The sequence below is a fragment of the Pyrus communis genome, chromosome 9, assembly GCF_041283825.1.
Source record: "Pyrus communis isolate YQ-2024b chromosome 9, ASM4128382v1, whole genome shotgun sequence".
NCBI lineage: Eukaryota > Viridiplantae > Streptophyta > Magnoliopsida > Rosales > Rosaceae > Pyrus > Pyrus communis.
Window position 1 is genome coordinate 22,015,739 of NC_142573.1, and position 11,717 is coordinate 22,027,455.

At 37.6% G+C, this 11,717-nt stretch overlaps 1 protein-coding gene across 1 annotated transcript; it reads right to left on the reverse strand.

Moving 5' to 3' along the window:
- Positions 1-2,851: 2,851 nt before the first annotated feature.
- Positions 2,852-9,145, reverse strand: LOC137738656 (shikimate O-hydroxycinnamoyltransferase-like). The gene is made up of 2 exons (XM_068478132.2): positions 8,705-9,145; positions 2,852-3,939 (listed from the first exon to the last, which is right to left on the reverse strand). Exons 1-2 carry the CDS (start codon positions 9,131-9,133, stop codon positions 3,043-3,045), a joined length of 1,326 nt encoding a protein of 441 aa, XP_068334233.2. The 5' UTR covers positions 9,134-9,145; the 3' UTR covers positions 2,852-3,042.
- Between the last annotated feature and the right edge of the window lie 2,572 nt (positions 9,146-11,717).

Genomic DNA, 11,717 nt, shown 5'->3' on the forward strand with positions numbered 1-11,717 from the left:
CAAATGATGGGAATCTATCTTGGATATGATTCTCCTTCGATTATTCATTACTTAGAACCTTTGACAGGCGATCTGTTTACCACTCGTTTCGCAGATTGTCACTTCTATAAGACAATCTTCCCGTCGTTAGGGAGAGATAAGAAAGTCAACGTTGTTGATGAACGATGCGAATTGTCATGGACGACTCCCACTTTGTCTCATTTAGATCCCTGCACCGCTCAGTCTGAAACTGAAGTACAATGTATATTAGATCTTTAGAGCATAGCTTAGAGCATGCCAGATGCTTTCACCAATCTAGCGCAAGTGACAATATCACGTATTCCAGCTGCAAATGTGCCTGCAAAGATGGATGTACCAAATGTACATGGAATTCCCTCATGGGAGCCCAGGATGCCACTTTAGCCAATCCACGTACATTAGTAGCTAGCAAATCGTCTGCCCCTACACATAAGCGTGGCAAACCTCTTGGTTCAAAGGATTCACACCCTTGGAAGAGGAAACCTACGACACAAGCACCTTAAGAGCCTACCGTGAATCCGACTATCGCTTAGTCATTCTATCTAACTCATGAGGAAATTCTAGATTATGGAAGTGTCCTCGAAGAAACGAATCCACCTCCTAAGAATCGTGAGATTTCATTCGAACTGATTGATCAAACTAGAAACAAGCAATCCGAGTCGAACTCGATTTGCTTGCGAAATGTAAGGTGTTTGGACTTGTAGCTCTTACTCTTTTACATATGAAGCCCGTTGGCGACAAGTGGGTTTTTGTTCAGAAACATAATGAGAAGAACAAAATTTTGAGTTACAAAGCTCGTCTTGTTGCACAAGGCTTCTCACAACACCCCATGATTGACTATGACAAAAATTATTCACCTATTATGGATGTGATTACTTTTTGCTACCTTATCAATTTGGTAGTTTCTGAAAAACTGAGTATGCAGCTGATGGATGTAGTAACTGCGCATCTCTATAGGGATCTTGATACGAAAATTTATATGAAAGTTCCCGAAGGATTTACATTGACTGGATCAAATAATTCCAAACCCTGGAACATGCTATCAATTCGACTGAGGCGTTCACTCTAATGTTTGATGTAATCGGGAAGAATGTGGTATAACCGTTTGAGTGAGTATTTGACTAGTCAGGGATATGTGAACAACGAACTATGCCCTTGTGTGTTCATTAAGAAGTCACATTTTGGTTTTGTGATAGTTGCAGTATATGTCGATGACATGAACCTTATTGGAACTTCTGTAAAGCTCACGAGAACTGCTGCACACCTGAAGTTGGAATTTGAGATGAAAGATCTAGGAAAGACTCGATATTTCTCGGTCTTGAGATAGAGCACCACTCAGATGGAATCTTAGTACTCTTATGGTCGTTCGATCGCTAGATGCAAAACGAGATCCCATCAGTCCCAAGTAGGATGACAAAGAGATTTTGGAGCCTGAAGTTCCTTATCTAAGTGCAATAGGTGCTTTATTGTACTTAGCTCAATGCACTAGACCCGACATCTCTTTCACACACAGACATTGGACTGGTGTTAAAGACATTTTCTGCTACCTTAAGGGTAATACAAATTTGGGCTTGTTCTATCCCTATGGATCCTCGAGTGATGCCGCACCTTCCTTATCTTGAGTCAATTCTCGCCTTATTGGTTATGCCGACGTAGGATACTTATCTGATTCACACAAGGCGCGTTCCTAAATGGGTTATATATTTACCATTGGAGGCATTGCAATCTCTTGGAGGTTAACTAAACAGATCTTAGTTGTCATTTTGTCTAACCATGTTGAAATTCCTGCCTTACACGAAGCAACTCGGGAATGCTTTTGGTTAAGAGCAGTTGTGGGCCATATTCGAAGCTCCTGCGATCTTTATCCCATCGTTGATGTCCTGACGACGATCTATGAAGACAACGCAGCATGCATCGAACAACTCAAGAAGGGTTACATCAACGGAGACAACACCAAGCACATTGCGCCGAAGTTCTTCTTCTCACATCAACAACAAGAGTATCAAAAGATTGAAGTCACGCAAATCTGTTCACAAGACAATCTGGCCGACCTCTTCACCAAATCATTACCGAAGGCGACGTTTCAGAAGCTTGTTCAAGGAATCGGTAAGTGTAAACTTTTTGAGTTGTAACATTGCTAGTTCTCTTTGGAATTGTGTCAAAATAAGGGGGAGTATCCTGAAGTATACTTTCTAGATCTTAATGTACTCTTTTTCCCTATGATTAGGAGCATTTTCCCACAAGAATTTTGCTACCTAACTAGATTTTAACGAGGCACCCACCTTGGGTTGATCATATCCCTGATGACATCCCGTAGACGTTTCATTTGACTTTGCATTTCTCACGCATTCTTCCTTAGACTATGGATTTTGTCCCTACTCGGGTTTTTACCATAGCCATAGGGTTTTTTTTTTGTGAGACTAACTTCCTTATGCAAGTTCCTACCTTATTGAGAATAACATGTTTCCAGAATCAGTGTCGACGAGTCGACTTCCTCAACCTCTACATGATGTCGAATCTACTTGAATATTTACACACTCAAGAGGGAGTGTTATAAACTTCTAGTTTAAGTGTGATTGTGTAAATCCTAGATTAGATTTTATTCTAGTTATTCTTTCCTATATGGACTTGTATTCTTTGGAGGAGAAGGATTTCTTCTCTCTTATTACTATAAATAAAGGCACTGTGTAGGGAGAATAACACACACATTCCTCTACATAACCCTACAAACACATCTCTCTCTTTATTCTCTCTCTATGCCGCCGGCCCCCTTCCCCTGTCAGATAAAATAGGTCACAACAAGGTGAACATTAGTTAAAGCATCTTAATCAAATTTTAAAAAACACAAATGTTTAATAATATTACGTTAAAAAAGTAAGGGATTCTAGTTTTCTCATCTTTTATTTCATGAGAAAAACAAGACAACTCAAACAAGAAGTTTGCCACAAAACTACATTAATTACCAACAAAGACACACATTTTATTTTTAGGCTGATGAACAAACTCTTTGCGCATTTGATTTCCTCATATGTCATACAACAACTTGGCAAATGATTCCATATGGTCGGACTTCAGGGAAATGGCCACTGATAAACTCCCATCACTTGTTGGACTTGGTAACACAAACGACAAACCTTCATATCCAATTCCACCAGGTCCCATGAACATAGGTCCACCCCAGCCAAAATCTGCTTCATATATCGGCAGCCTCACCCAACTAGTTATCCCAAGTTTTGGGCACTGAAAAGTATGAGCACCGCGAACAAGGGCCGACAGATCAGGCTGAACCTCAAGATAGTCAAGAGCTGACCTAAGGTAATCGTTGTTCATGCGCACCACAATATCATGTATACGACTGGCAGCATACCATGTTGGTTTTGATTTGAGATCGCCCACTATAGCTAATGGTGCGCCTGCGAAAACCACATTGCCAAAGAAACCAAGTGGGAGTGGGGGTTGCAGTCTGGACCGTCCATCAACCGCAATATGCAGTTTGGTCACTTGATCATCGGGAAGATTACGTGCCTTGGATGCACATCTCCAAACATGGCCTGCCAACATCTCATATGTGCTGTAGTTGATTGTGTTCCCTTCTTCCTTAGACTTGGCTTTCAAGACGCTAAGCTGCTCCCGCGTCAACCTAAAAATGGAGACTGTTGTACTCTCGGCATCACCATCTTTTGTGCAGGGCGGAGGAATTTTTAAGGGCGGATCAGGCTGGTATTCAACGGGGTCGAATGTTGGCTGAGGTGGGTCTCGGGCACAAAGTAACGTCCTATCGATGAATGGTGGGATTGTAAGGTCAAGTCCGCGGGCGATATCAGACCATGTATTTACAAAGTGGAGACCTGAACACCCATCTGCCACTCGATGTTCCAGGCCGACCCCAAGCGACACTCCACCACATTTGAAGTATGTGACCTGCATATACAGAGTAAATGGAGAGCAATATATTGTAAGATTAACTCATGCTCAAAAGAACGTCCGAAAATTGCAATCTAACTTGGTGGCAAAAGTTAGTTTTATAGTGATGAATTTGCTTCAAACTAATCTCCCACAATTATACACATTAATGCTATGAGGTTATCAATCGAAAAGCTACTTTTTAAGGTTAGAGAAGTTAGTTCCAGACCTTCTGCACCAATTACATTGAGCATTAAGGCATGAGAGCTATTTAATCTCTAACATTCACGCTCTAGCTCGTCATAGTATAAAATGTCAGGGTCTTATCTTTTTAGATGAATTTTCTTCTATGGCTTATTCAATTAATGTATCCATGATGAATTTGTAGTCGTTGAATAGTGTTTTTTGGTGTCAAGACAAAGTTGCAAACTGAAAAGGAAAGCGATACTGCCCTTGAATAAAAAAAGCAAGTGCCCTTTGTATACCACGAAACAAACAAGAACATGTCCTTAGAAAGCATATTGGTATAATTAGGGTGGGCATAAAGTCCCGAGGACAGAAACCGAACCGGAAGAAAACCTGTCGGTTCAGTTTTTTTTTTTGCTCATTTCGGTACGGGTACAAAAAACCGAACTGGTTTAAAGAGGTTCGATATTGGTTTGGTTACATTCCGAACCGAATTGAACCTAGAACCAATTTGTTTTTAAATTTGTTGGGCCACTTGGCTGGGTTTGATTGGTTCTTATCCGAGTTCAGGTAAACTTGGCCACAGCTAATGGATTTGAATCCCCCCAGCCTCAACTCTTAGACTTAGAGTGAGTTTGGTTTCATTCGGTTCGGTTTTTTGCTAAAATCGAAACCAAACCAAGAAATTTTGATTTTGGTTAGGTTCAGTTCGTTTTTTTTTTTTTGTTTTTTTTTTTTTTTTTTTTTGTTTTGTTTGGTTTTGATGCTTTTTATTTTATTGAATCTGATTTTTTTTTTTTTTTTTTAAATGTAGAATTTAGATAAGAGACTTGCATTGACACACTAATAATAAGAAAATGAGAAATCACAAACAGAACCACAAAAGACGTGCTTGGTTTATCCTTAGGTACTCTTTGCACACATAACAGCCCTAAATGAAGACACCTTACCACTTCAGATATGTTGTACAAATCACAAAATGTCTTATCGATCAGTTCTAGTGGTTTATCTTAAATGCATAGTGTCCATGCCTTAAAACAAATTGAAACATGTATGATATGTTAGTGGGATAATATGTAAAAAGGGCTTTGCTGACCTTCTATAACGTTAAATCGCATGTCATTAGAGGGGGTGCTTCGAAGTTTGCACGGTCTAATTCATTAATTTTATTAAAGTAAAATATCAGCACCTTGTTTGTTATACCTACACACCCGAGAAGGCGAGAAGGTTAAGGTGGTGTTAAGGATGATTAAATCCCTTGCTCTTCTTCCTATTGTAGGGATTCGATGTCTTAAGCGTAAAGAAATTCGGTTCGGTTTTCAAACCTTTAAAACCGAAGCAGAACCAATAAAGTTTGATTCGGTTCAGTTGGGTTTTCTTTTGTTCAGTTTAATTTTTTTTTTGTTTCAGTTCAGTATTCAGTCTAATTTTTTTTTTCGGTTTTCAATTTTTGAAACCCACCCTTACTCAGACTATCACTCCAATTATCACTTTCTCAAACTATCTCTCTCTCAACCACCGCCACTCCAATCTCTCTTACCCAGTAACCCCAGTCACCAATGTCTCTCAAACCCTCTCCAATCTCTCTCAGAAAGTTCTCAACCCGACTTCTACCATACGATCGTGTCGTTCGCTCAAATCCTTTCCACTCCAATCTCTCTCAGACTCGGTCTCTCTCTCAATTGCATTCTTCGCCAACTCCATCGACTCCACTCGAGTCGAACTCGTAGCCACTCCAATAGTAATGGTAAGTGTCAATTGACTCAATTCCTTCAAATATCATTGCGTTAAAAAAAAGGCAATGACTTATAGGAATTGCCCATGCTGAAGCTTTCGATAAGAGGATATTAATAAAAAAAATAATAACCACACACTATTTTTCTATTGTATACACTTGTCTTTTTTTAAAAAAAAGGGTATGTAAGAATGAAAAAAGTGTAGATATCATTTCCTGCAACGAAATGAGTAACAAATTAATATTCCAACAAACTTTATCTAAGGGTTTTTTGAGCATTCCACTAATTGTTGGGTACACCCACTTAATATTTATTGTTAAATCACTTGTTGAAATGACTTTTAAACCCTAAAAAGTAAGGCAAAACAATCATTTTCTTCATACAGCCCAAATCATTTAAACATGATCCTAACCACCTGTAAATTATATATAATTTTATATCCACCCAGCGCACTCACAATGTCATGTGATTATGTTTTTTTTTTTTTTTTATATCAAAATTTTTAAGGATTATGCAACATAAGAGATGAAGTACTCTGAAATATTCAAATCTTCTTTGCAACAGTGTGGTAGTAGTCTGTTTTTTATTTTTTTATTTTTTTTATTTTTTATTTTTTGCTAAAAATTTTCAAGCATGTTTGCCCTTTCTTTCTTAGGACGGTTTATGGTGCAATTTCATTCAAGCATGATTGCAGAACCGAGAATCTGCATGGACACAGCAATAGCACAATCAACTAGCTCTTTCATGATTTCTTATTTACGAATAGCAATTTTTGAGTTTAAAATCAAATCCACATTAGAGCCTAATTCCCCTCAATTGACAAAAACCTTGAAGCAGTAGAACCACGCGCACTGTTTGTGTGCTAAAGACAAAGGGTTTAAATTTATTTTTTGGACAAGATGAAGACATGAGGTAGATTTTGGTGTGGGGTGTATGGGGTGTATGAACTGTGTGGGGGTTTTAGGGTAGTTTCGGTTAGTAACTCGGGTGTATTAAGAAAATTTTTAGTTCAAAAAGTAAGTGTGAAATGTTTTAAGTATGTGGAGTATATTCAACAATATGTGGGGGCGAATAAAGCAACCCAGGGAGCTTTCATTAAAAATGTTTGGGCTAAGTTTATTTTAACCAAAAATCATGATATAACTTTATTTAAAGAAAAAAACTTAGATTTTAATAAAAAAAAAACCTTAAATTTTAATAAAGATGACAAAAGAACTTAAATTTTAATGAAAATGACAAAAGAACTTAAATTTTAATGAAAATGACATAATTTTAATATTAAATTAAAAAAAAAAAAAAAAAAAAAAACCTGACACAAAGGATCCACACGTCCATCGTAGACATTGTTTATGAAATTGCACAGTACTACACTGTTTATGAAACTGAACGGTACTACACTAATTATGAAATTGAACAATACTATACTATTTATGAAACTGATCTGTATTACACTATTTATGAAACTAAACGGTATTGTACTATTTATTGGTCCAGATTCATAAATAGTGTCTGGTTCTTGGTTCGATTTCATAAATAGTGCCGAGTTATTTGGTTTTGTTTCATAAATAGTGTATAGTAGTTGATACAGTTTCATAAATGGTGTCTCATTCTTGGTCAAGTTTCATAAGTAGTGCCTAGTTCTTGATCCACTTTCATATATAGTGCCTAGTTCTTGGTCATGTTTCATAAAGGGTCGTTTTATTCACACCCCACGTTTTGTTGACTACACCTCATATACTTAATACACCCCACATTTAGTTTTTAGACTAAAATTTATCTTAATACACCCTACATATTTTTCAATACTATCCTCACACCCCACACTTTTTACACATACCCCACACTCTCCACTTAAAATCCAATTCAAATCATGTGTTCGTCTCACAAGTTCATCTTCTCCGCCATTTTTAGAAACGAGTATTGTCGAATGATCAATGTAGAAATTTCTATAAGGTGTAAAGAGAAAGTGCTTCATCTTCAAATCAATGGTTTAGGGTTTACGAAGATAAAGTTTGACCAAACTCCATTAGTATCATCTTGCTTCTTTCTTTGTGCATCTTTGAGGACTCCACTTTTTCCTCTAATTTGGAATTGTTGGACTTGAGATATGTGGAGTTAAGGGGTTTCTCAAATGGTTTATTATCTATTAAGAAACTCTAATCAAGTACAAAACGAAAATTTTCTCATATTCTTTTTTCAATTTTTAATTATTCCATTTTGGAGTTTCTATCAATTAAGAATTTTAGGGTTTCTCTCTTCAATTAACTACAAAGATCTTTGTCCATTTTGCGGGGTTAGTTTTCAATAAACTTCATCGATTTCTATCAAGGGGTGTGCTATCCACACACCTTTTTTTACTTCTCACACATCCCTTGTTAATTTATCTTCGTTGATCTTCTTCAATTTATCCGATAAATCCCATTTTTTGTTCGTTTGTTTGTTAAATCCCATTCACATCCCACCAAACCTTCGAACCCAGACCAAGAGGTGGCCTCACATCACCACCTAGCCGGGAAGAAGGTCGGTGAAACAAAAAAAAAAAAAAAGAAAAAAAAAAAGAAAAAAAAAAAAGGATTTTGTTTTATATGCGCTTTGATTTATATTTTTTTTTTTTGTGTTTTTTTTATATTTCTTTTCCTTGTTCTTATCATTAAATAAAGTTATAAGGTGATTTTTGGTTAAAATTCAAGTTTTGAAGCTCCTTTTATTAGTTTTTCATCTATCTAATCTATTAATTTGATTTATCAGCTTAACAAGTAATAACTAACAAAAATCCTCAGCCAAAGGCACTACTACTCTAATATTATTCAGCTAGAAAAGATAATCAATGCTCAACTGAATCTAAATCAACATACACATACCTGTACCACAAAGAGGGGATAAGTGGAAATCCCAGCAGAATAATCGACGACGGGGATGAGCTTCCGGAACTCGGGAGTTGGCGCAAAATCGCCGAAATTCTCGAGGACGGAGTCGGTCTCCGCCACAGCAAACAGCACGCCCTCCCCATTGCAGTTGATTTCGGAACGGCCTGTTTCGTTCTGCTGGAGGCGCCCCGCCAGGGGGTAGAACGGTACGAGGGCCTTGGAGAGGGCGCCCTTAAGCAGTGCCGGGTCGAAGAAGGGGCTGGTGGGATGGCCGCCGGTTTGGCTTCGCCGGTAGAAGTAGACACTGGGGGTGTGCTTGCTCAAAATCACCAAGTCCAAGTTGGACATCCACAGAACCTGCTTCGGCGTCTCCTCTGCCGGCTTCACGATCGTCATCTCCCTCATGCTAACATTCACCACCATGTTTTAGTTACGAAGGTCTGAGATTATTATGTTGTTGCGCTCACTTTATAGTTTTTAGCATTCCATCCCATACACTGCATGCGATCTGTTGGTCTGCTCGGTGGACCCACTTCTGTTGGTGGAGCCCACGGTATGGTTTTGGACAGTGACCTCGTTGTACAGACAGACCAATCGTTGCCCACCACGTGAGTAGTTAAAATTCCGTGACTCGTACTTATTGTTTAGACTAATCACATTGTCTTAATTTCTCACACATCATTTGAAAAATTTGAAAAATCCAAGGAAAGAAATGAGAAAGACTCCTCGTATACTACAATCATTATTTAATTAACTAATTTTTCTTAATTGTTAGTTTATTAAATAATGAACTAAATTTAAAATTTTGATTAATTCAAATAATATGGCTGTCCACATCAATTGCCACCTAAGATGATATGAAAATGTGGTACAAAAACTTAGTTTGAATAGCATTACTTCAATTAAATTGCTATTTTCTCACCCATTATTATTCCTGAACACACTGTAATTCATAAAAGGCTTTTTAGCCAAAATGGTCCTCGAGATTTGCATAACTCCTCATTTTGGTATCTGAGATTTCAAATCAATAGAAGTGGTCCTGAGATTGTCCACCATCCATCATTTTGGTCCTTCTGTTAAAAACTCCGTTAAGTGTCCCCGAGCTCTTGGCCGGAAGTTTGGGCAATTTTCAAAGTTTCGTAACTCAACCGTTTCTTAACCAAATTCGACTCATAATATACCAAAGTGAAGATAGGAAAGTGTAGAATAAGATTATACCTATTTGGAAGCCCAATGGTTGCCGAAGATAGTTGGAAAATAGCCTCAAAGTTGACTGGTCCGAGGGAAAACTAGAAAACTTGCCAGAAACTGGGCAAACTTTAAACGTTCATAACTTCTTCAATACTAAACGAAATAAGTGATTAATAAACGAAAATCATACTTCTCGATGAGAAGAAGATAATGGTATCTTTTTCAGCAGCTAACTCGCCATGGTTTGGACGGAAACTGGCGGAAAATGTCTGTCCTGGTCTTGAGTTAGCCACTTTCGAGCGGTTTTCCGTCCAAACCACGGCGATTTAGCCACTAAAAAAGGTACCATTCTCTTCGTCTTTCGTTTTTGAATCACTTGATTTCGTTGAGTATTAAAGAAGTTATGAACGTTAAAAGTTTGCTTAGTTTCCAGCGAGTTTTCCAGTTTTCCCTCGGACCAGTCAACTTTGAGGTCATTTTCTGACCATCTCCGTCAAACATTGGGCTTCCAAATAGGTATAATCTTATTCTATACTTTCCTATCTTCATTTTGATAAATTATGGGTTGAATTTGGTTAAGAAACGATTGAGTTACGAAGATTTGAAAATTACTCAAACTTCCGACCATGAGCTCCGGGACACTTAACAGAGTTTTTAATGGAATGACCAAAATGATGGATGGTGGACAAATCTTAGGGACCACTTCTATTGATTTGAAATCTCAGGGACCAAAATAAGGAGTTATGCAAATCTCATGGACCATTTTGGCTAAAAGCCTTCATAAAATTATAAACTTGTCTCTTCGGGAAAAAAAAATATCCTTGTCAGCACTCTCGCTCTACCATGAACTTTAACTTGTCCCTAAAATTATTTTCCTACGAAGGCATTGATCCGCATACCCCAGCATTGCGAGACATAGTCAGAGCGCTTAGTGACAGACCCCGCACCATTTTTTGCTACTGATCAAATTCAATACCCTTCACAGAAGACTACCTTCCTCAGTTCCTCTTCAACTCTTATGTATAGAAATATCAGCGTCTATACATATACAGTAAGAGCCCATTACATTTCATTCAATTCATGCAGATATGCATTGTTGAAACATCCAACTAAAACAAAAACATTAAATTCGAACCGGAGACTGGCCGGAGAAGCATAGAAGTAGCAAACCTTGGCTGCCTGATTTTTGGGTTCGTCTTTGTCTTCTTATGAGAATTAATTCTCAGAAAATATAGGAAATAGTGTGTGGAACTGGAACGATTTTAAGGGTGGATTAATCATTTTTGAATAGCTATCTTTTAAGGCTTTTATCGGTCATTTAATAAATGAGCAAACTTGTAATTAAAATTTTTATTAAAAAGTGAGTAAAAGGATAACACACTGGGGTGGAAATAATAATACTCGTTCCAAAATTATTGGCGTCTCCCAAATCCCAACATTAGCGATTTCATATAAGCACTACAGAACAAGTGGTCGAGCATTTATTTTGTTAGAAGATTTTGATTTAGTTCATGTGACTAGAAAATCTTTAGAAATTATTTTATTAGCAGATTTGAATTTAGTTAAGGCAGCTAGAACAATCTTTCAAAGGAGGTACCAGCCTTCAAGCGCACAACCAAGGAGGATTCAAGCTTGTACAGCTAACCACAAGGGTAGGAAGAACCTCGCTGGCTAGAACAATCTTTACAAGAAATGGAAAAGGTATAGATTTCATATTTACGTTTTGTTTCGCTAAGAATATATAGTTGTTTTCTTTTCCTGGCTAAGAATAGTTAAGCGTCGTTATTTTTTAGTTAAGAGTAATATGTCGTCTACC